This window comes from Chelonia mydas, chromosome 4 (genome assembly GCF_015237465.2).
Source record: "Chelonia mydas isolate rCheMyd1 chromosome 4, rCheMyd1.pri.v2, whole genome shotgun sequence".
Lineage (NCBI taxonomy): Eukaryota > Metazoa > Chordata > Testudines > Cheloniidae > Chelonia > Chelonia mydas.
Genome location: NC_057852.1, coordinates 71,898,023 through 71,924,477, shown reverse-complemented (window position 1 = coordinate 71,924,477; position 26,455 = coordinate 71,898,023). Strand labels below are relative to the sequence as shown.

At 41.0% G+C, this 26,455-nt stretch overlaps 1 protein-coding gene across 4 annotated transcripts in view; it reads right to left on the bottom strand.

The window, feature by feature from the left end:
- GALNTL6 (polypeptide N-acetylgalactosaminyltransferase like 6) overlaps nucleotides 1–26,455 on the bottom strand; it is a 901,649-nt gene that overhangs the window by 491,428 nt on the left and 383,766 nt on the right. For all 4 annotated transcript variants that reach the window (XM_043545990.1, XM_043545991.1, XM_043545989.1 and 1 more), the window contains one exon: nucleotides 9,303–9,441. In XM_043545990.1, the coding sequence (XP_043401925.1) occupies nucleotides 9,303–9,441 (139 nt within the window). The remainder of the gene's footprint in view (nucleotides 1–9,302; nucleotides 9,442–26,455) is intronic.

Sequence of the window (26,455 nt, the reverse complement as noted above, 5' to 3'; positions counted from 1 at the left end):
TCATAATGGAAAGTTTAGCTGTCCAACAAAGGTCAGTGCATAAAATCTACATCTTCAGGACTCAAGAACTCAACAAATTGCCCTATTTTAAAATGGCGATGTTCTCAAGGGGACTGAGGACACAGGCTTATGCCCTCTTTCAAAATGGCCACCATTTCTCATTTTCAGTTTAAGGTATTGTCTATAGAAGAACATTTGTTAGTTTCTTTTTCAGCAGAAACTTTCACTTAGGCAGAACTGGTTAAGATTATCATTAATTCTAAAACAAACCTTCATATGTAGTTTGAAGCTTGAAACATCTGCATTATTCTGTTAAGATTCATGTGTATATTTGTCAGTGCCAAACGTAAAGTAATAAATCTAGGAATAAAGAATTGAGAGTCACAGGATGACAAACTGTACTTTGGAAAGCAGTGACTCTGAAAGGAATGTAAGGATTATGGTGGATAAGTAACTGAACATGAACTCTCATAACACTGCATGACAGGGATAACAGTCCTGCAAGTGGCTTACTGCTTAAGGGTATTTTTTCCATGACAAAATCCAGACTGACTAGCTAAAAATATCACTAACTCTACTAATGCTACCTGATTATGAAACTACATATATTAAAGGTTTAAAGTTGGTTAACTGAAGGAAAAGCTACAGGGAGCTCCAACTCTGACCATTGGAAGCAAGAAGGAACTGAGAGGGAGGTGGCAGACACTCCTCTTTTTATATCCTCGGCTCAGCTCAGCTCATGACGAGATTGGAGGTAGGAGCAGGCAGCCTAGTGGCAAAGGCCTCTGACTTGAGTGCACTGGGTGCGCATACATTCCACTTCAAGTGTATATGTGCACAGTTACTCAAAGGAATACAAATCTTTTTTTTTTCTTCTCCAGGAGAGTTCAGATTTCCAAGCTTTTATAACAAGCCCTGAGCCCTTGTGCTTCAAGCTTCACTTGATTTTTCTTCAAGGAAGAACATGACTTTGCCAAGTTTGAGCTGAATTGCTATAGCTTTATCTGAGTTATAGGAGACAGAGAAAGGAAAGAATTTACATTAGGAAAATGGGCCTGGGTTTTGACATCTGCGTACCTCACAAATAGTGCAACAATTCACCTTAATCATTAAAGCAGGAAAAATTCATCTTTGGGCTGAGACCAAGGATGGAAATTACCAGGTTGAAAGGAACATTTTGGAGATAATGTGAGAAACCAAAAAACATTTCTCAACTTTAATTGTAGTGTTCACTATCCATTAATGCAATAATAAAGGATTAATTTTTAAGTGTACTTCTTGAAGTATCCCTGCTAAAAGCACAAAAGTGAAGACCATTCCATCATGGCTGTTACAAACTGACCCCTCCCTCACCATTTGCAAATACAATGATAATAAGTCTTTTCAGACTGAGGTGAGAATAAAATTGGTTTGGAAATGAAGTTCTAGGCCATGGAGAGAAAAGAAGAGCCAGACACTGGAAACAACTGTCTGATGTTTCAGGGATTAAAATGATGTTACAGTGTGAATATTAGATATTTTTGTAGTATTTTTCTGAATAGTTTCTAGTTGTCAGCTAGGCTTTGGAGCAGAGCAATGAGTCTGTGAGTTTACTGTTGGTATTCCTGATAAAAACAATAGAGACCTGTAAGCATGTCCGGCCTGGGGTTATCACTCTCTGGCGAACCAGACCACCTCACTACTTTTGTCAGGTGTGTCGGGGAATTAGCCTGCCTGAGCAAAGAGTTCAATAGCAAGGGCCAGGGCGGGGCAACAATCAGTCAGTAGCTCAAGGCCCTCAGACAGGGGCTGAGCAAAGAGTTCAATAGCAAACTCAGGCTCCTGGCTCCAAATGGCCTGGGAGAGGGGGAGACTGCCACCTGCGAGATGGGTGGCGGGGAGACGCAGGCCCGCCCACTCCACTGCGTCCCAGCCCGGGGCCCTAGCAGCAGCAGAAGACCCACTGCTGTGTCAGTGGGGTTCCTGGCTGCAACACACTGACATTGGGTCTGGCAGTGTTGCAGCCTGACTATGGTCAGCTGCCCCCGGGCTACTTCCTACCTCCCCCTCCAGAGGTACCTGGGTCCGGCCGGCTGGCATCCTCTAAGGGGTCACACACCATGGGCTCCTCGGGGTAACTGGCGCTCAGTTGGCTTGGCGGCTCCTCAGGGTAACTGACGAACAGCAAGCTTGGCAGCGTCTCTGGGCTCAGGCTAGCATCAGGCATTGGCTGATCTGGCCAATCCTCGGGTCGGCCGCCAGTCACCGTGGTCTCGTGGCTGGGAGCTCCGCCACATGTGTCTGGCCTCTCCGGTGGCTGTGTTTCAACTGAGCTCTGGGGTCGGGCTTTTATACTTCCGGTCCTGTGCCTTGACCTCTGAGGGGCAGGTGCAGGGTTTGCTGGCTCCGCCCACTTTGGCGTCCAGAGAGGCTCATCCCTCTCCGGGGTGGTGGGGAACCAGATCGCCTCACTACAAGACCAGACACCATAGTCTCATGAACTCTTCAGGAATTTCCACAAGGACACTGCTTTTTTAGCTCTGAAGAGAACCCAGTGCCCCCGTGCACAAAGTGGGTCACTGGCACAGCAGCCATTCTCAAGGAAGAGTTCTACCTATTTAAGCACCACTTATTGCCACACACAGAGTTAGGGCTTGTTTGCAAGACAACATTTACTGTCATAACCATATTCTATAATTATATGTCCGTAGTTATAATTTTCCAGCTCCCTGTGTGGAGACATTTATGCTAAACTGGAGAGAGACCAGAATATCACTTTGAAAGCAGAATAAACTAATCCAGAAAAGGTTGTACGCACAGGGAGCTGCACAGTTATAACTATGGAGGTATAATTATACTACTATGGTTCTGTCAGTAAACTTCCCTGTGTGGACAAGCCTTCCATTAATCTCCCAGCCCCTGGATGACCACACCCAAAACTGCTTAATTTGTGAGATCTGACAAAACAGGCCAACATGGTATATATTTTTAGGATAATTGCTGTCAAATTGTAGCATGTAATTTATTAATAGTATAAGAACTATGTTTACTTGGTATAGAGTTTTAGTTTACACAAGTAAATCTATTTGTAAACAAGCATATTACTTACATTTCTCAAATATAATAAAATAGCTGGCAATGGGGATGAAATACAGTTTTCAAATTTCTAAAAGACAAGCTCATTCCATGTTAAACACTTCTATTTTAAAAAGAAAAGGAGGACTTGTGGCACCTTAGAGTCTAACAAATTTATTTGAGCATAAGCTTTCGTGAGCTACAGTTCACTTCATCGGATGCATTCAGTGGAAAATACAGTGGGGAGATTTATATACACAGAGAACATGAAACAATGGGTGTTACCATACACACTGTAATGAGAGTGTATATAAATCTCCCCACAGTATTTTCCACTGAATGCATCCGATGAAGTGAATTGTAGCTCACGAAAGCTTATGCTCAAATAAATTTGTTAGACTCTAAGGTGCCACAAGTCCTCCTTTTCTTTTTTTGGATACAGACTAACACGGTTGCTACTCTGAAACTTCTATTTTAGTAATCATGTATCATCACAGGTATAGTGCTATAAACATACACTGTGCTGTACAACAACAGGTTGATACCAGTTATCAAGTTCCTTCCCTGTTTATTATCTAAAAGCACAAGGGAAGATCATTCATACAGGGACTGCTTCAAGACCCATTAAAGTCAATGGAAGTCTTCCATTTACTACAGTGAGCTTTGGATCAGGCCTTCAAGGCCTGAGCAGTGGACATTAGAGCTTTAGTGTCTGATTCTGCCACCCCAATTCACATGTACCTTACTGCACAAGTAGTTTCACAGGAAATCATTTCTGTCCTATTTGGGGCAGTCAGTTTTGCAATGGACGATTTGTGTAATAAGGTACTTGTAGCAGGGTGGTCACCCGCTCCCAGGTCAAAGGGGTTAAAAGCCAGCCCTTGGAGAGGGCCAGGGCTGGGAGCCTTACGCTGGGTTGATTGGGAGGCAGCCTCAGCTGTGGCCACGCCCCAAACAGACTCAGCTGACCCTATAAAGGGGCTGCTGGGCTGTAACTCAAGAGACTCTCTCTAGCTTCGGGGGGGCGGGGGGGGCCTGCAGAGGGTGCTCCAAGGCTGGAAGTAGATCTAATTCCCAGGATACTAGCAGAAGGCGCTGCAGGGTTGAGTCCTGCACACTCACAGTACTACATAACATGAGTAAGGTTGGCAGAGTTAAGCCTTGTTTGCTTTTGCAAATCAAGTCATACAGATATTTCCAAGCCTAATCAATTGTACAGGGCTACACTGAATAGTATAATAATCTGGTTGAATCAGAACAGGAGAATGATTTGGGTGCCTGAGGACTGTGGTTTTCCAAATGAGGTAGTTGGGGTTGCCATAAATATAAAGGGAAAGGTAAACACCTTTAAAATCCCTCTTGGCCAGAGGAAAAACCCTTTCACCTGTAAAGGGTTAAGAAGCTAAGATAACCTCGCTGGCACCTGACCACAACGACCAATGAGGAGACAAGATACTTTCAAAGCTGGAAGGGAGAAAAAAAACAAAGGGTCTGGGTCTGGTCTGGGTGATGCTTTTGCCGGCGACAGAACAGGAATGGAGTCTTAGAATTTAGTAAGTAATCTAGCTAGATATGCGTTAGATTATGATTTCTTTAAATGGCTGAGAAATTAAGCTGTGCTGAAAGGAAAGGATATTTCTGTCTTTGTGTCTTTTTGTAACTTAAGGTTTTGCCTAGAGGGATTCTCTATGTTTTGAATCTAATTACCCTGTAAGGTATTTACCATCCTGATTTTACAGAGGTGATTCTTTTTTACTTTTTACTTCTATTAAAATTCTTCTTTTCAGAACTGAATGCTTTTTCATTGTTCTTAAGATCCAAGGGTTTGGGTCTCTGGTCACCTATGCAAATTGATGAGGATTTTTACCAAACCTTCCCCAGGAAGTGCGGTGCAAGAGTTGGGAGGATTTGTGGGGGAAAGATGTTTCCGAACAACTCTTTCCCAGAAACCCGGTTAGACGTTTGGTGGTGGCAGCGAAAGTCCAAGGGCAAAGGGTAAAATAGTTTGTACCTTGGGGAAGTTTTGACCTAAGCTGGTAAAAGTAAGCTTTGGAGGTTTGTTTTCATGCAGGTCCCCACATCTGTACCCTAGAGTTCAGAGTGGGGAAGGAACCTTGACAGGGGTGAAAGTCACTTACTAAGAAAAAGAAAGCGGTCACTATAGTGCTGACTGCTGACAATGCCTTGCTTCTGGGGAGATTCTGAGAAATGCTGTGCCCCATGTGACTAGTTGTGGGTAAAAAACAAATTACTAGCAGATATACTGGCAAAAACAGGGAAATGGACACTTTATCTTCCTTTTGTCTCTTACGATTTTCTGCATTGTTTCCATTCACACTCTTTTGAACACCAACACAAATTAAGATATTCTGTTGTGGAGAGGAGATTTCTTTACGAGCATATTTATCATGCCAACAATGCAGTTTAATGGGACTTTGATGCTGTGCAATTATGTATTTAAATTCCATCTTACTGGAAACATTCTTGGTCAGGGGGAATTGCTGAAGACAATTTCAGGCAACCTGGGGATAATTTTGCCAGCCACAAGGCCTAAACAAAATTTTTTAAAACATACAGTTTAGGAAAAAAGGGTTAGTTCTTTGCATTCATCCTATGGAAATCAACATTGGGATATGGAAATTAATATACAGTCCTACAAGGACACTGTTTGCTTTTTAAAATAAATTCATACAATATGGTATTTAGATAGGAAAACAACAACAATAAAATACATTCTTTTGGGGATTCTCCTTGGGTTAATTCCTCTTCCGTACATTTTGAAATTCTTTATTTACCCGATTATGTCGGCATTTATATAGTCTCTCTTTGTTTTTGAATTTCAAGAATGTTACAAAAAAAATTCTCAGTTTTCGTGATTTCCCCTCACCTCCCACTCCCACCATTTCCCATCCAGCGTTATTAATTGCATTCAGTTCTCTGAACATTTCAAAACAGATGATTACCTCATATGATGCACACCTGTCCTGAGGAGTTTATACAACTTCAAAACTGACCATTTTACTTGGGTCTGATGCATCATGAGGTGGTGAAGTAAGGGCAGAGTCAGGACTCCTGGACAGAGCTAGTCTGTCTGGCAGGGAACCCGCCTCTTTCCCCCAGCCTGGGTATAAGAGTTACTAAAGAAGTGTAGGGGGAAAGGAAAGCAATAGATTGAGGTAAAGACTTCCTGGCATGAAAACCAGAAATGATTCCATGTTGAAGAGGTAGCTGATGGAGAATGAGGCTGCCATCAAACAGGGATGAAGGGAAAATTTTTAGCAATTGCAAGTGGAAGACAACATGGGAAAAAATATTACACACTTTACTTTTTAAGTATGTTTTTGGGTTTTCCCCCATATTCACAGTACTTGTCAATATTATTAGAGCTGGTTGAAAAATGTGCCTTTTTTGTCAAAAAAAATCAGCATTTGAAGGTTTCTATTAGATCTAATATTTATCACCATTGATGTGTTTGATTCTTTGCAATTAAATAAGAGGTTCCCTGGTACAAGTTGCTTATGATCTTTCAGACGCATGCAAAACCAAATCAGGCACAAGTATATGATGTACTGGCAGCTGTCAGAGGTGATGCCTCAATGTACAGAAGTGGTCCGTTTTAAAGATTTATTTTATTAGAGAGTTCTGTTTAAAATGTGAGAAATAGTGTCCTAACAGTGAGTTGTAAGTGGTAAACTTTCTAAGGAAAAGGAAAGAGTTATTTACTTTTCTGATATTTTCTTTCCACCCAGCCAAAAGTGAGCCAATAAGCTGCCAGAGGTAAATCACTGCAAAAAAGTGTGAATAGGGCCTTTTAGGGGTTGTAGTGGTCCCTCTGGACTTGAGAGCGAGGGACCACTACCCTCCCCCTGATAGGTGGAGCCAAACTCAGTTGTGGCTGCACCACAGAAGGAGATGGATGTCTCTTCTAGAGAGCCGAGCCTTCTGTGGGACCCTGGACCAGCAGCCAAGCAGACCAGTGCCCTACTGAGTGAAGAGTCAAAGGACCTCAGAAAGTGGCTGAAGTTGCCACTGCCCAATGGTGAGGCGATGAGACAAAGCCCCAGCTCAATGGAGGAACACCGACTAAGTGAGGTAGGAAGTAGACCAGGGGAACAAGACTTCGGTCAGGTTGTGCTGCTGAGAAACCAAGCAGCAGATTTCAGTTTTCCTGCTGACGCAGTGGCAGCACCATCCACTAGTAATAGGGTCCTGGGCTGGGATCTGGTGGAGTAAGCTGTGCCGTGGTCTCCCTATCCCCTTTTGTGCTATTCCACACTTGAGGATTGGCAACACACTCACCCTTCACCCGGAAGGCTGTAGCCTGATGGTTGGTTGCCCCAGCCAGGAGGCTGTGGGCTCTAGACTGTTGACTGCTGTCTTCCTTAGCCAGGAGGCTCGAATCTAAAGACTCTTTATTTCTCTGCCCCGTCCAGAGGGCCAGAGCCCTAGACTGTAGATTGCTGTCTGCCTTTTTTCGGTCAGGGGTATGAAAAAAAACACAAGTTGACTGACAAAAGCATCGGTGTGGGCAGCGTCTCCTGCCAACATAACTGCCGCCACTTGTTGGAGGTGGTTTAATTATACCAGCGGGAGAGCTCTCTCCAGCTGGAATAGCTGTGCTGCTGTAAGGTCTGTAGTGTAAATATAAGCCTAGAGTCTCCTGGCTAAGGCTAAACCCGGAGGGCCAGAGCCCAGACTGTGTTTGCTGTCAGCCCTAGTCAGGAGGCTCAGAGCTAAGACTGCTTGTCGCTCTACCCCAGAATCAGGCCAGAGCCCCAGACTTAACTCTTTGCACCAGCCAGGAGACTGAAAACTATAGCTTTTTGCTCGGCCCTGACCAGCAGGGCCCAAGCCAGACTTCTGTTGCCTGCTGGAGGGAGATGGAGTGGCCTCCCTCCCCACTGAAGAGTGAGCGTCCACTACAGGTTAAAAGTTTAGTTAGTCATCTATTCTTGTTCTGAACTTTTCCCCTTACATAGTATCCTTACTTGTTGCTGGTTGCATCAACTTTTTCCTACCGCAGTCTATCATTACTTCTGCTGTTGGGAAGGTCAGGAGACCATATTCAGAGACTGAAATTTTCATAAATAAAACTTCTCTAAAAAAATCAGTTGCCAAAATACTGTATACCAGAAGCAATATGACTTGTCACCCTTCCCCACTAAAGATTTGCTGGGATTTTTCAAACTCTCATTTAACAATAGCAGCAGGAGGCTCTAACATACTATGACATTTATCTCTGTCTAATAAAATACTGCCTGATAACTTAGGGGGAAATCATTCTGTAAATAGAAGAACAGTCTGATCAAAAATGAAGTCCTGGAGAATCATTAAAAAATATATACAGATGCATTATTATTTCAAAGATATGCTAATTTATCTTAGAGCAAGCTTTTTAGATGATTTGAAAACATTTTACAATTCTTGCCTCTTTCTGATCAGAAATTATCAGAGGATTTTGATTTTAAATTTATTATTTTTTCTAAATGATTCACTATTTTCTTCAAATATTTCTTGTAGTGTAGATTGTAAACCATTTGTTGTGAAGAGTCAGCATTTGAAATTTGAATTGTCTTGATTGATTTGGATTGGTTACATGAGTATATTTCTGTTCCCTGACTAGATGACAGGAACAAATAGAATCAGGTTTCTAGCACAATTAAATGTGTTTGAGTTCAAATTTCACACTCTGAATATTCTGCATTATTTGTTTAAAAACATACAGAATAAAACTATTAGAATCAGGTTCCTAGTGAACATAATCAAACAAGCTCATGAGTTACTGAATATTCAGAATATCAACTACTCACTTAAAACTTAGAGTTTCAGCAGACATTTCTGCCATGGAACACAACTAGAATATTCAGGAAAATGGGATATGGGCACAAACACAGTGAAAACTTGTTTAAAAATACAAGTTAATATTCACAAAAATTGTTTGCAGGATTCACCAAGATCCAGCTTACAGTATTTATTGTGAGATCAAATCAGATTCGAACAAAACCCCATAAAAACCACAAACCTCTCACCCCCTCAACATAAGGCTGCCAAACTACTGCACTGCTTGTACATTTAACTCCAGCAAATAGTTATATATCTACTTTTGGCCAACTTGGACAAAATACTTTCATCACACAGCACCACAGCTACATAGTCACATTTCCTGTTAGGCTGGGAGGTACTTCACCAGAAAGGCACAACAGGTGAATACATAGAGTGAAATATTTGATCAAATATAGTTTACTTACTTTGGATGTCGAATGTCTGGTAGTGATCGTTCCAGGGCTATGTTGTTACTAACAAGTATGTTGAAGCCATTCTCCCTATAAGCAGAATCGTCACGGTCTTCCTCTGTTAGAGGATATGGCTTTCCATGCTCACCTTTCCCTGTAACAAAATGAAATAGTTACCGGTCTCTGTTATTTGACATCATAGAGAAGGTTCAAATTTGGCACAGTAGACAACGATATAGTGAGGAGGAATGGAACAGGAATAATCATAGCAGAATATTAAAGAATAAGGTAGTGACATCCAAAGGAAGTGAGACTGGTTGATGAAAAAATAGCGCTGAACAGAGAACAAATATTTAATGTTGTATGTAGATAAACACCACAGGGTGGCTGTAAAATAGAGGAGAATGAAGAATTCCAGAGAGCATTGGGCAAATGATTAGTGAAGTGCCGCAGGCTGAGCACTTGATTATTGGAGCAGATCTCATAGACACGTGGGAAAATACAGGTCTACGATGACTGTCATAGAGGACAAAGCTTTGGAACCAGAAATGAAGCTGATGAGGATATCTTTGCGTTAGCCAGAGCTCATTGTTACCAATATGTACTTTGTATAGAGGGAGGAGTATATTTAATTTAATTATATAAAGAGCAACAGCAACAAGTCCCAGATCAATTATTTTCTAACAATAGGAAGAGATTTAAACAAACAGGAGAAACTGTAAAGTGACCTTAGGAAAGCAGATTGCAGACCAACATAGATTGCTTGTAATGGATATAAAGATGAAAAGTCTAGTGGGGGGGCAAAAGAAAAGTTGTCGAACAAAGGACAAAATGGCAGAGAAGCATGGCTAGAGAAGTTAGTCTGAGATTCAAGGATGAGGTCCTATGGAAGCTGCACAATGACCAAGTCAATTACTAAGATACCAACAAGGTTTGGGGGAGAATATCCAAAACTTATTACAGAAAGTGCACAAGCTGCCTGTGGTCAAATTAAAGGAAAGAAATTTAATGAGAAGCAGATGTAGTGCAGAAGACTATGAAAAAGGAGGAAAGGTTTAAGTGATGGCAAAAAGTAAGATTGGTGGAAAGTTTATGAGGAATACAAGCTGGTAAGGAAAACAGCAAAACGCTGTTGTGAAAGCTAAAGATCAGGCATTTAAAATCTTACATGCAGGACTACCAATGAAGGGGAGGGAAAGAATGTATAAACTAACCAAGATTAGGCACAGAAGCATAGAGGACTTGGGACCTCTAAAGATGAAAATGGAAGAGTACTGGTGGAAGACAGCAAAACCATTAGGAGATAGCAGAGGTTTTATGAGAAACAGATCAATGAAGAGGAAGTGAAGAAACAGTTGAAGGAAATATGTGCAAGCAACCACCTCACATGATGGGGGAAAAGCAGTGGGATTGGACAGTGTACCAGCTGAGGCTTATAAAGCATTAGGTCATGAGGGAATGGTGGTAATGACAAACTCTCCATATTGTAAGGATCAGCAGGACTTGAACCTGGGCTCTCAGAGCTGCCAGACAACCAACATTTCCACCTGTTGACAGCTGTAACCTGACCACTCCGTGACCCGCAATCCACAGAGGTTACACACCACACGAAGCTAACCTCTTGCGTGATCTAATTGACAGTTGCCTTAGTGATCCCCGATTGAATCACTGATCCTCTATAAGACCATGCAGCATACCAGAAAGTGTCCAGGGAACAACATGGATCTCTAGCTAGCTGCCACAACTGCCTTGCTTCTCTGTTCTGAATTCCCAGTATCTGATATTGACCCTTAGCCTGCTTCCTAACTCTGTCTCTGATTTGGACCCTCATCTTGACTTGGATGCTTTCTATGTCCGTTGGCTTCAGTTCCTAGCTCCCAAGCTCCTGATATTAATCCTGCCTACCTTTGCTCAGAATCCTGACAGTACTGGAAAAATGCTGGATGAGTGGTGGAGGAGCACATTGGTTCCCATCTTCAAGCATAAAGGAGATGTACAAGAATGTAGTAATTACTGACCCATCAAGCTAATGAGTCACATGATGAACTGTCTGGAAAGAATTATCAAGAAAAGACTTTGGATGGAATTGGAGAATCAAGTAAGTGACAGCCCATTTGGCTTTATGCCAGAAAGGTCAACAATAGATGCAGTGTCTGCTCCCCAAATATTGCTGGAAAAGTACCAGGAGAAACTCCTAGTTTTGGTGGATTTAGAGAAGACTTAGACAGTGAAGGAACATAAATTTACACCGTGTAGAGTTAAGCACAGGAGTTTATTAAGTACAGCACTGACTGAGTGTTACCTTGCTTATAAGGCTTAGACACTGTTAATTAATTGATTACAATGGAATATATGGATTTTCCATGGGTGGGGGAAAGTGACGGGGTAGGCAGTTTTACACCCCCGGAGACGTTTAGCAGCAAGACAAGATAGCACAGTAGCCAATGGTTAAAAAGATTACATAATGTTTTTGCCCATGGTTTTAAGTTAACAAGTTAACATTTAATTAATACTTTAATGAAATGTATTAGTATAAACATATATATGTGGAATTTTGATTTGGGGTTTATAGGAATGAAGCAAATTTTTCGATTGTTTAGCAGGGTACATTTTTAGGGGTTAAAGCAAAGAAACAGTGAAAGTATGACAAAGATTGAGTTGGTTTTTTTGTTTGTTTTAAGGCAGGCATTGGTTTTTGGGAAAGGGAGGTGGGAGGAGGCCATATTTTATACTGACATGTTTTAACCTTTTTATAAACTTAAGGTTGGATGTGTGGGAAGAACATTTTTTTTTTTTTTTTACAAAAGAAAGTAACACAACAGAACCAGGGCTTTTTTGTTTTATTTGCAACTTTGCATAAGACACAATTATTTAGTACTTAGCTTTAACATTTGGCAATTTGCTCACTAGTCTTATTTTACCAAAGCAAGGGTTTTTTTTGTATTTTGCATTTTTTAGCTAATTACTATTTGCTAGGCCTTTGACCTTTTGACCAAACTTTGGGCCTGTTATAGAGCTGACACAATCCATATACCAGGTGGTTATATAAACAGCACATGGATTTTAACCCTTCAGAAAGGATTCCTAGAGAGCTGTTATAGTAAAGCATGAGGTCATGCAATCTGCCAGAAACACATGCTCAGACTATCATGGGCATGTACAAGGGTAGCACAACAGTAGCAAGAAGCAGTTGCAACTACAGTGAGTCATTCGCAGAAAGGATAGGTCTACACGACGGATCAGCCCGAAGCCCATTCCTATATGTGATTGTAAATGGGCACCAGGACACAGGAGATTAGTAGAGAGGCTCCATGGAGCATGTTTTTTGCTGATGACATGCAGGAAGATAAATATAAACTGGAAAGGGACCTAGAACTATAGAGAGCTGTATTAGAAGAAAGTGGCTTACGAATTAGCCAAACAAACATAAAAGACAGAATACATGCAGTGCTTCATTGGAAGGGACTGTGAGAAGCCAGTAAAACTGGATGGTGTAGAGTTAAAGACTATGCAACACTTTAAATAGTTTATTTGACATATGGGAATTTCCTGGACAAATCTATTGAATTAAATTTAATTCCTTTTGGGTTCATTGTATTAAAAATGTAATTGTTTGTATGTTGTTGTGAAATTGTAGGTAAATTTCTCTTAGAGGAGGGGGCTTGCTAATATACTTCATCTGGTTATCAGCCTTTTGAAGCTTCATACCGGGGAGAGGACCCATTGTCTGGCTCATTACGTAGTCATTGTCTCTTCAAAGGTTCAGACTGGATTCTCTCGGAACCAACAGACAAAGAAAGAATTTTTGAATACATAGGCTGAGTTTAAGCTGACTCAGGGCCTTTGTTTTGATCAAGAAAATGGACAGGACCCATGGAAAACCCCAATCCTTAGGAAAGGCTTGGAATAACTGACTTCAGCCAGAGCCCTTATGGAGTTGGGGGTGATCTCTGGCAAGCTTATTAGCATGTGTGTAGGTTCTTTTATTGTTAATGTTATCTCTGTGGTGCTTTTACCTTAAGAATAAAGTATGCTTGTTTAGGAAGAACACTGTGGTAACTTATAACTGGGGCAACGACACTGTTTATGGTCTCTGAGGGGAGAAGCAAAGCAAGCCTGCTGGGAATAACAGTGAAGTCAGGGAACTGTTGAGCCTGGAAATACCTGATCAGGAGGGAGAAACAGGTGGCTCTCCCCTTGTGAAGGCAAAGTTTAGGGGGCTGGAAGCCTGACAGTATGTGCCTTGCTGGACCACTAAGAGGAAATACAGGTACAGCTGCCCTGAACTTTGACACCTTGTTTCAGTGTTTAACCATAAGGGGAACATGGTTGCGAATGTTAGGAGCCACATGAAGAGTGGTTGGTGTAAATGGAGGGAGTTGATCGGAATTCTCTATGATAAGAATATGCCCATGTATCCTAAAGAGCAAATTGAAAAGATCATGATTAGGCCAAAGATCTGTGGGTCAGAACAAAGAGAAAAGAACTACTTCATACTGCTGAAATGAGAAAACTTAGATTCTGAGTAAGATGAGAGCTGATAGGCTATACAATAAAATGGTATGATCCCTGATACAGGTAGCCCCGATTGCAGAAAAGCTGAGAGTATCCACTCGGATGGCAGGGTCATGAGACGATGAGATGTGGAATATGCCGGCCAGGGAGCACAAGGACTAGCAGTCATAGGGCAAAGACCATGAGGAAGACCTAGGAAAGGATGGTTTGAGATGATATGAAGAAGGATGGTGTCAGCTTGAAGATGCACTTAACAAAAATGCTTGGAGCTGAAGAACAAGAGCTACTAACCCTGATGAATGGGAAAAGGAGAAGGCAAGGACGAAAAGGATATAGCAGAGATGGACTCAAACCAGAACCTCACACCTGAACACTTCTAAGGAAATTTATGATCTAGATATGCATGTTGATATAAACATCATGATTCAGGTCTAGTGCATATAATGGACTGAACATCAAATCAGAACTAATCTGAATTTCCTGAAAGTTCTGGAGTAGTTTAGATTAAGATCCAATTCTGGACCTTAATTTTAAAGCGTGTTTTCATGTCTTGTTTTCAAATTTATATTTAAAAACTTAGACGTTTCAAAAGCTTTTCACATTTGTTTCAACATTATTGTCCTTGATATGGCCTACACTTAAATGATGGTGTCATTTAAAGTTGGTGGGAAAATTCAGACAGAATATTTTTTGCCAGTTCATCTAAATAGAAATGTTTGATGGAGGCGGTTCGATTACAATGACTTTGCATTGGAATCGTGGCTGGTTTCCTCCCAGATCACCTACTTTGCTCCGCTGCCAGGGAGCTGAAAGCCATGGAAGTCCCGGCACCCAAGTCTGTGGCTCCTTGGCAGCCTGGGTTCCCAAGACTTCCAGGTTCATGATGCCTCAGCAGCCTGCCAGCCCTAGAAGGCGCTCTGGCACCCAACTTCCCGGGCCCATGGCTCTGGGGCAGCCCATCATGCAGACTATGCCAAAGCCAGGGTTCCATTTCCCTTCATGGAGAATTGCAAAATGTTTCATTTTTGTTCTGAAACAGTGAAATCAAATTTTGAAAAAAATCTAAATTCCTCTATGAAACTGAATTACCTTTTTCTTCTCAGCTGTGGTATCATCTTCTTTAGTTACAAATACCATTACAAAAATATAAGGGGGAAGGCAATCATTATGTAATAAGTAGTAGTAGCTAGAGTAGATTGAAATGAGGGAAACCCATCAGTGAACCAGCCAAGGAAGAGAGGGAGCCGTAAGGAAGTGCCACTCTAAGTTAAGTATAAGAAAAAAGGAGTAGTAGAGGGCGGGGAACTATGGTCCTTAATCATATCCCCTTAATGTAAGCTTTAATTATAAAAGGCATAAAAGATAATTTGTCAACTTCTGTAACTCTTAGTTTGGGGTGGGGAGAGGGCAGGATGTTGAATACCTGACTAAATGGCTGTAAGTTCCCCCATAGTCATATGAACCAACAGCTGGGAAAGAATAATTTCCTACAAGGGTTGTTATAACAATCTTGCATTACATTGTTTAGTATGTGCATGAGGGTAAATAGCTGCCCTCACTTGCACCGTTGTGCAGTACAACTTTGACTAATGGAAAGCCAAAACCTCTCCTCTGCAATGTAGACAAGGCAGCAAGAAAAAAAAGTGATCTATGCCTTTAAAAGACAGATGATCTAAGGTTAGCTTGTCATTCCTCTGAACCTTGTAGGCCTGATCCTCTGCTCCCTCACACTTTGAGTAGTGTGGCATATCTCGCTATATTCCTTTTTAAAAGGGGAAGGATATTTGGTCTTTGGCATTACAAGACCGTCACAAAGTGCGATAAGGTGTACTAGTCAGAAAATACTGATTTTTCTCTCCTGCCCTTGAGAAGAATATAACTTGATTTATTTCAAATGCTTCTTTCACATCTGTACTGTTGACTCAAAAGAAAGTTTTATATTTCCGGAAACTTAATTTATACTTTTTATTATATTAGGAGAAAAGTAAAGGATTGTATATTTTTATTAAAACCAAAGATCTTTTGGCCAAATGCATGAAAAGTTCCCTTAAATTCCACAGAATTCTAGTATTGTCGTATCCATAATTCTACAGAGAGGACCCTGCTTTCATGTGAGTGAGAGCTAGATTTGCTGACAATGTGAAGATAGCCTCCAAAGAAATTGCATTAGGAATTTCTTCACATAGTAATACCACCAAACTTTTCTTTAAAATATTCCTTAAATCCAGTGCCACTGATTCTAAATTTTAAGCTTAATCTTGTAAACACTTATGCATGTGCTTAACTTTACACAAGGGTTAAACCAAAATTTTTCTAAGGAGGGGGCCTGTGGAGAGGAGCCATCTGCAGCTGGACACTTGTCCCGGGGTAAAGGCAGTAGGGCACAGAGTGACCTGTGCACACAGCATAGCTGGGCACATGGCTTGCAGAGGGCAGAGCCTGTCACAGGCAGGTTCGCAGTGGTGGAATGTGCCAAGACAAGGCTCTGAATGCCAAAGAAGGTGGAGCGCGAAAAGCACAGTGGGAGGTACAGTGCAGCCCAATGAACCCCCAGCACTTCTGCTTCCTATGGAAAGCCCCAGAATCTGGGCTGCCCAGGACAGGGGGCTCGGGGGAGTGCTGGGGTCTCCCCTCCCAGCCCACAGCTCCACGACTTGGGCAGCAGCTCCCCAGCCTGTTACCTCCTGTGCAGCTGTCTTGCACTTCTGTTTCAGGCAAGGTTAGGAGTGGAGGGGGCAGCTGCTGGGTCTCTGCTCAGAGCTGGCCAAGGTGGGCAGGCCTAGGTCTCCCTTGCTGTGCCCCAATTTTACACTAGTAGTCCTAATGAACATAAGCATCATTTTTTTGCAGGATCAGGGCCTTCTATATTAGATTGTACACCACCAGTTTCTTATATGTCCATCTCAGCCCTTTTGATATCTACACAGCACTCACTCTCTCTGAGACCCTCACCAGGTTTTAGAGCCCAGGCTCGCACCCATGCAGCAACATCCACACTGTTATTTTTAGCTCCATAGTGTGTTTCCAAGTCAGTTGACCCTGGTTCTGAGAGTCGCTGCTGCTAGTGGCGTGTGTGCGTGAGCGCACACAATGCAGACTTACCCGGACTCTCTCTGTTAACTTCAGTGGGCTTGTTGGCTTTCAATCAGCCCCAAAGGGTGAGAGAACCCATGCTAATTACTCTTTCTAAGCCACATAACTTTCTCTAAATCTCCCACTTCTCACTCATTCCTGATACTTCCAGGCTGTAGCCAGTTTTTAGAGGGGAAACTCTTGAACTTTTAAGGGAAAATATATTTAGTATGGTGACAGCAGTTAACGTTGCCAGCTCAATCTCTTTGCATTGGCACCAAATACTTAACTTTGCAAGTAAAAATGTGAGGTGCCCTAAGTATTTTCATTATTTACTCTGGCTTCATTTGTAATGGTGCCGATAAATGATTATTTCAGGTTTGGAGATTACTGACATTTAAAGGTTTTGTTATTCACGGTTAACTTATTTCTATTCAAAAGGAAAATATCAAAATCCCTAAAGCTAATATGGACACACAATCCCTGAAATTATGATTCTATGCGAATCTTCATGAAATTCACACAAAATAGCTGTGAGATGAATAATCATAACAAAAGCTGCTCATTTATTGATTACAGTACCCAGCTTTAATACAGAGCACTAGTCAAAGTCTACCGGTGGATTAATATTAGATCTGAATGATAAAAAATAGCTATATGCTGTCATATTTCAGTCCAACAAGGCATTATATACTGGTCAATGTGTATAAATCTCTCAGCATGTATCCCAAGTAGACCCCAAGCAGTTTTTATTTGGTTGTAATAATTCACAATTTGGAAAGTACTACTGAGGAAATCCCAGAACAGACAGCTTGTATAATTAAACTAGTTTCAGAGTAACAGCCGTGTTAGTCTGTATTCGCAAAAAGAAAAGGAGTACTTGTGGCACCTTAGAGACTAACCAATTTATTTGAGCATAAGCTTTCGTGAGCTACAGCTACATCCGATGAAGTGAGCTGTAGCTCACGGAAGCTTATGCTCAAATAAATTGGTTAGTCTCTAAGGTGCCACAAGTACTCCTTTTCTTTTTATAATTAAACTACACAGCTCACACATCCTTTTCACTAATTAATGTCCCTTATAATCCCACTGTTTGCTCTCTTTCAAGTCAGGTGTTTTTTTCTTTAAAGGAGACTATTTCCTCTGAAGTTTCCTCTAACTAGGAGAGAGAGACAGTTCACAAGACATTGTACCTTTCCTGAAAGACCAGTCACAAAGGGTGATGAATTACTCTTCTACCAAGGAAGTGTCAACTATTGTACTTTGAGGAGGGGAACTCTGTAATGATATAAGGGATGGGATCCTCCCCAATCCTTTGCCTCTGTAGCTCTGTTCCAATGTATAGTTTGAAATAGCAACAATTTCTGTTCCCCATATACTTTGTGGTGGTTATGGGGCACGAGAACAGTACAAGGACATCACTTTAGCTGGGCATCCTAATTAGCGTAAATCAGCACTGTCAACCCCACAATTTCAAAGTCATGAGTCAGAGCTGCAAAACTCAAACAAATTGGCTTGAAAATCATAAGCTGTTAGAAACAAGTTTTGTTTTGTTTTTATTTATTTTCTAGTTTTCAAGCCTTTGGGGTTCACATTTTCAAGATTCCCTTTGCCACCATCAGAGCTAGAAAGTTAGTTTATTAAGGAACCATGAAAGCTGAAAGTCTCAGATATTTGTGATAAAACGGCAACACTTGATATAAGAGTATAGTATAGAGCAGCAGTGGCCTACTCCTTGGTCTTCCCCCAATTCCTCTCCATGTTGAAATATTTGGGGGATGTTTTTAGTAGCTTTGCTCATTGCTAGCACAAAGCTTCCATGACACAGAATGCCTATTACAAGCCCTTCGTTGTAGGGCTGTGGAAGTGTGAATTTCATCCTCTGGACCAAAGACACTTGGAAAAAATACTTCTGAGTTCCATGCCTTTGAAGTACGCAACAGTCAGAAAGCTGTAAAAAGTAAACTTTTGAGGGCTTCAGTGACATTACATGGTGCATTTACAAAAAGTGTAAACTTTTTAAAAATTAGGTTCTAAATTAGATAGTAGAATTCAAAGGTGAAGAAGTTAACATTGTCTTTATCTCAATTCTAGACCTGAATTCAAGGCAGCATAGGAACAGCATTTTTTTTAAAAAAAAAGAGAACAAACAAACAAACATTGGATTTGAAATTTGATATTTGTCTTCCTTTAGGTTCAAACCTAGAGCCCTTTCCTACATAATTTATACCTCTATTTCCCTCTTGGGTAGGGTTCAGTTACATTTTCTCTGATACAAGCTGTGGCAGAGAAAACATATAGCAGCTCTGAGACATAGCATAGCTTTCCTTTTAAATGGTGTCCTGCTACTCTGGTTTCACATGTTATTTGGTTTAAGTGAATGTATTTCAGTCAATGAATTGCTTATGAAATATTTGCCATGACGACAACTTCAAATATTCACTATTCACAATGTCATATGGTATTGGTCACATAAGTCAGTGTCATATTTCTACTCCCAAACACAACTTTGGGGACAGACACATTAACACTTTCAGTGGAATTATATATCCACAGAAGTATCTACAACACTTTCGCTTTTCACAAGCTTTCTTGGGGAAAAAACCTCTCATATAGATGCTAAGAAAAAGTACAAGAGGTTCGTTTATACCACAAAGTTTGGCTCACCATCTCTATAAGTGTCATTTTATCAAAAGTTCAGGGATGTTCAGATTCAGTACAACAATTCATGGCCATCTCCACTAATTACTGAAATTCCACCCTTTTATTCCATAAATTAGTTGTTCACCTGCAGCAAAAATGATGGCTACTGATCAAGAAGAAAGTCATTAATAAACCCTATCACTGCCTGGAACAGAAAGTGGTGCAGGACTGCAATCTTGACATGTTTCTAGGACACAGCCCAGATATAAAACTCAAGTGTTGTTTAATTATTACTTTTTAGATCAGACTTCTCAATTCACTACTCAGGTCTAAACAATCTGAAAATAGAATTTTCTTATTCCCTATCACACAAAGGGTTTTATATTTCCTAAAATAGTGTAAAATTTTTTTTTTTGGAATATGCACTTCTGTGTTAGTTAGCCGAATGCTATTGTAAGTATATAAATGCACATGGAACTTAGAATAATAAATATTTTCTAAAAGCCACCAAAACCCTCAGATAATCTGATTGTAAAAGAGAAGGTGTGAGGTTACAGAAATTCTCTAGAAGTCTGCTTTTATCAGAGTGGCACATATACAACAGGGCTTCTTCAGTCCCAATGGAAGAGCTCTGATGTCTCCTTGGAATGGACATATATTCCAGGGGTCTGAGCTCTTACGCTCAGTTTGTGATGCTGGTAGCCAGAAGTGTCTGAACCAAAACATCTGCATATGATGGAAGATGTCAGATACAGCAGAGAGAGGGAATACTTTCTTGCACAGTAGACAGCATGACAGGGGATTGTGTGAGACAAGAAAAGGAACATTATTCTCAGAAGTACAAATGCACAACGCTGTAAAAATGGCACAGTATCAGCCAGAATGGCACAGTTGCCAGATATGCCAATTATTAAGAGAACAAGAGCAAATCAAACTGTACATTTAAAAAGCACCAGTTCTGTGCAACTTTTTAATGTGCACTAGATAAAAGTACTGTTGATTAAAAAACACTGACAGGTTCTGTATTTTAAATTTGATGTTATTTATGTTTTCATAGACACAGCAGAAAACATTGGCTTTGCTACTGAAAATAATCAAGATTCATCAACTGCAAACTTGGCATTCTAGCACATGGGCTAATAGAAGCTAAATGGATATGGGATATAATCCACTCAATCTCCTAGACTATATACAAACGTCATTGTTTTCTTATATTCAATCTACTGCTACAATATTCACTTACACTGTATATCCAGTTCACTGCACACCAAACCCAGGCCTTGATTCACTGAAGCACTTCACCACATGTATGTGTCCCATTCACTAAGGGCAAGTGATTGTATTTTATGATGAGATAACTGGCTCTGTGGATATGGGGAAACTGGCGGACGTCATATAACTTGACTTTAGCAAAACTTTTGATACGGTCTCCCATAGTATTCTTGCCAGCAAGTTAAAAAATTATGGATTGGATGAAGGGACTATAAGGTAGATAGAAAGCTGGCTAGATTGTTGGGCTCAATGGGTAGTGATCAATGGCTTGATGTCTAGTTGGCAGCCGGTATCAAGTGGACTGCCCCAGGGGTCTCTCCTGGGTTTGGTTTTGTTTAGCATCTTCATTAATGAGCTGGATGATAGGATGGATTACACCCTCAGCAAGTTTGCAGAGGAAACTAAGCTGGGGGGAGAGGTAGATACGCTGGAGGGTAGGGATAGGGTCCAGAGTGACCTCGACATATTGGAGGATTGGGCTAAAAGAAATCTGATGAGGTTCAACAAGAACAAGTGCAGGGTCCTGCACTTAGGATGGAAGAATCCCATGCACTGCTACTGGCTGGGGACCAACTGGCTAAGCAGCAGTTCTGCAGAAAAGGACACGGGGATTACAGTGGACGAGAAGATGGATATGAGTCAACAGTGTGCCCTAGTTGCCAAGAAGGCTAATAGCATATTGGGCTGCATTAGCAGGAGCATTGCCAGCAGATCGAGGAAAGTGATTATTCCCCTCTATTTGGCACTGGTGAGGCCACATCTGGAGTACTGCATCCCATTTTTGGCCCCCCACTAAAGAAAGGGTGTGCACAAATTGGAGAGAGTCCAGCAGAGGGCAATGAACATGATTAGGGGGCTGGGGCACATGACTTATGAGGAGAGGCTGGGGGAAGTTGTCTTATTTAGTCTGCAGAAGAGGACTTCAACTACCTGAAGCGGGGTTCCAAAGACAATGGAACTAGGCTGTTCTCAGTGGTGGTAGATGACAGAACAAGGAGCAATGGTCTCAAGTTGCAGTGGGGGAGGTCTAGATTGGATATTAGGAAAAACTATTTCACTAGGAGGGTGGTGGAGCACTTGAGTTGGTTACCGAGGGAAATGGTGGAATCTCCATCCACAGAGGTTTTTAAGGCCCGGCTTCACAAAGCCCTGCCTGGGATGATTTAGTCCTGCTTTGAGCAGGGGGTTGGACTAAATGACATCCTGAGGTCTCTTCCAACCCTAATGTTCTATGATTGTATGACTTCAAGAGGACTTAAGCATGTGCTTCAATTTAATCACATGCCTCAGTACTTTGCTGAACAGGGCTGGGGTTATTATGTGTTGAAGTGCTTTACTAAATCCATGTCTTAATGAATGTGTGCTATTTTCATTAAATCACCTATTCCCGTTATTTCCTGGTACTTTTAGAAAAATTCTTAACACACACAAATATAAGAAAGATGGGGTATAAACCAACCATAGCTAAGCATACTGCTTAACTGATTACCCATCCTGCCTTTTTAAGGTTCTCTTAGTTTTGATTGCTTACCTAAAGATAAAAGCCTTGAGAGTTTAACTATATAGTGTTCTATTAACTATTCTTATAAACAGCAAATAATAGTATCGGATGCAAGATGGCAAAAATAATATTGGACTATGATTTTGATAAACTAGAAAACTGGTTGATACACTAGCCATCCATGTTTTCAGAATCAAACACCACAACCACAATAGACAGTAACACTTATGTTCAATCACTGTCTTGGGAAGGTGACCTTGTTTATACTTTTGACTAAGAGTCCTTCAGAATAGGGCCTCTCTTGTGCCAAGTGGTTATCAACTCCAGTGTTGCTATCACAGAGGGAGGACAATCCAAAGCTAAAGCATAAGACAATTTGGTGAATTATTTACATGCCAGTTCATCAAGGTCTCCTTCTGAATGAATATATAATAGCTGATCCTTTTAGCCTATTTCCCCACAAATTATATTAGCCCCAGGGTTTGTTAGATAGTTAAGGATTTTAATCAAACTTACATTTTTATGACAAACTACATAGACTGGGTGCAGGTCAAGAGGCTTGCACACTTGGTCTCATTTTAGGTCTGTATATACCTAGAACTTGAAAGGCTATATGAAACCCTTAACTAGGGAGACATATGCAGTGTTCCACAGCCTTAGTTAACAATAAATTGTTCAGTTTCAAAATCACATTACAACCACGATGATGGGAACCTGTTACAAAACACCACACACTATAACTCTGACAATCTTTAAAGCATATACACAAAGATTTACACTTCCTTACTACTTAGGTACCCAGGAAGTGGTCAATTGACTGACTTCGGTCTTTACACAAGAGAAAGCATGTGTGCTACTTTTCACCAGATCTTTACTCAGCCCTCACTCCATTACTGTTCACAGCAGGAAGTGACACAGCAAACGCAGGTGGATCAAAGGATGGACACAACTATAGTCTTTTCTCTGTGAGCTAGTGGGCAAACCAAATTGCTGGAAAATAGAAAGAGACCGTTAAATCATGTGTCTACAGGAGTTGGGTACTTAATATCACCAGGCTGATTCCCAGGTGGCTGACCCAGGACCCGAGTCATCTCCATTCCAGGAATCTATGGTTTGAGAAAGTGATATGCTGAAGAAGAAAAGCATTTCTGCTGGGTAGTCCAAATTGGGTTATCTTCTTGGTCCATACCAGCATCTCCAGTCAGATGGTGACCCATATTGATGCCAAAAATTCAAAGTGTCCAGCCAAAATGAGAGTTGTCCTCTCACCAGGGAACAAGGCATGCCTTTTGAGTTCTTGCAATTAGGGCTGAAATTTTCCAGTCTCTTGGTGCATATCAGCTTGTGCAAGGCCATTTAGGCCACAGCTGTTCATACAACCATCTTGAGACATACATTAAACACTGGCTGATTTGCTCCAAAAGCAACTTACTTCTGCAAGTCACTTTCCATGGGCCTCTTTATAATGCACCCCTTGGCCAACTTTGCACACCATGCTTGCTCAAGTTGCCACTCTGCCAGCTGCTGAAATCGCCAGTTTAAAGTTCATGTAGTTTATACAAAGTCTCTCCACATTTTGATGCCCTCTAACCTTGTTTTAACAGTTCATTGTATAGCACAAAGTCAAGAATTGTTCTCCAGCAGGCCAGACCAGCTGTGTAAGTCTTTCATTTCAATTCTCCTTGTTTTAACAACAGTGGTGGATTTTTGGTATGTATGCCTAAGCTGTGTCTTTGCCTTGTTGATCAATTACATTTCTGATATTTGTACGCTGTGATCAAGTATCCTTATTGCATTGATGGGTTCGGTCACAGAGACCCCCTTGGGATTGTCACCTGATGTGCTGAAATTACCTCTGAGTCCATTTTCCCTGCCAGCTTGGGACTCCAGAACCCTGCCAAGTTGAGCCAGACACACTAGCCTGCTGAAACATAGACTCAGGGTCTGGACCACGCCCCCTAAGCTACAGGCTTTAAGTGAAAACAGCTCAGCAGGTTACTTGTCTCCAGAACCCAGATACCCAGTTCCCAATTGGATCCAAACCCCAAAGAAATCCGTTTTACTCTGTGTAAAGCTCATAGAGGATAAATTCATAAATTGTTCAGCCTCTATAACAGATATTCACAGAGATATCCACAGCTGTTTGCCCCCCCCCAGGTATTAATCACTTATTCTGGGTTTATTAATAAACAAAAGTGATTTTATTAAGTATAAAAAGTAGGATTTAAGTGGTTTCAAGTAATAACAGACAGAACAAAGTAAGTCACCAAGCAAAATAAAGCAAAAACATGCAAGTCTAAGCCTAATACATTAAGAAACTGATTACAGGTAATATCTCACCCTCAGAGATGTTCCAATAAGCTTCTTTCACAGACTAGACTCCTTCCTAGTCTGGGCCCAATCCTTTCCCCTGGTACAGTCCTTTTTAATCCAAGAGACATCTTAGGTGATAAGCAGGGGTTTTCTCATGACTGGCTGCCTCTTTGTCCTGCTCTATCCCCTTTTATAGCTTTGGCACAAGGCGGGAATCTTTTGTCTCTCTGGGTCCCCACCCCTCCTTCTAAATGGAAAAGTACCAGATTTAAGATGGATTTCATCATCAGGTGACATAGTCACATGTCATTGTACGACCCCTAATCTACATTCCCCATGGACTGGCCCACACATACACAGGAAGGCTTTCAAGTAACTAAGGCCATTTACAATTGATTGTTTCTGGAGCACCCTTAAATGGCCTCCACTTAATATGTTTAAATCAGTGATACAAGTTTATATCTTATTCTCCTAACTCCAGACATAGAAATAATACATGCAAACAAATAGGATGAACACACACAGTAGACTATAAGCTGTGTAATGATACCTTACAAGAGACCTTTTGCATAAAGCATATTCCAGTTACATCATATTCAAATTCATAAGCATGTTTTCATAAAGCATATGAAGTGCAACGTCACATACTATTTGCTTCCTGTCCCTTTTAATTACTGTCTTTCAGCATAGGTGAATTTCACTAACTTAATAGCATAAGCGTGCTTGATTCCAAATATTAGCCTTAGTTCTTCACTTCCATCACTAAACTGGAATAAATTAATATGAACCACTTCTTTCCTTAACAGGATTGCTCAAGTTAAACCCTGTCATTAAAGTTTACAATATTTTGCCCAAAGCTGTATCACTTCCCTTTTACACATTTAATCACAATAGGTATTCTAGTTCCCTATTTTTCTCATTATTGTATCTGGCACATAATACCTTATATTGATATCTATATTTTAATTCATTCATTCACAAACATGGAAGAAAGGGAAGTCTCTTCAGCTGCAACAGCAGCACACTCTGGTGAAAGGCTGAAAACTATTTGGAAAGTTTGAAGAAGCTTTGCCGTCAGACTTTTTTAATATTATTCTTATCGTCCTCAGCCCTGTCTTTTCTTAAAGCCTTGATGTCCAGGCAATTCTTAAATAGTAATCAATCATAATTTTGGGGTCCCTAGTCATTACAAAAAACAAATGCAAAAAAATCCAGAAGTCCAAATGAAGAGCCCAGTCCAAACCATCCAAGCTAGATAACATTCCAGAATAACCAACTACAGTACCGGACACATCCTGCCTAAACCTACTCCCTAACCAAAAGTTAGAAAACAGGTGATCCTTGTAGCATGCAAAGCTGGAATAACAAAAAGACCTTAACTTCAATGGACCAAAGCAGCAAGCAAGTTCCAGAGCTGAGGACCTCTCACCGAGAATGGTCTGCCACTATTCCCTCTTTTTTATCAAGGGATCTGTTAGTGCAAGAGCTTAGAAACTAATAGTGCAGACTGCAGAACACCAACCAGTGTGCTGTCTACACACAGCACCATTTGTAAGTGGACAGCCACATTGTGACTTCTGAAAGTTCATCTCCCCATAGTGCTTTATAGTAATTTTAGTGCAAGGAGAAGATTGCCATGTAAAGTTGTAGTGAGTTACACGTTTGAAAGAAAAAGTCAAACTCTTCTCACCAGGGACAAAGGTGGGGGGGGGGGGGAATACCATTGGCCACAAGCTTAAAACTGTCCAGAAAAGAGGCATGTAGCAAGAACAACAACAAACAGGAGGTCGGAACTTGAAGAAGACATCCTCTTATTTAATTTACACATCTTCCAGCTCCTTATGTGCAAGAA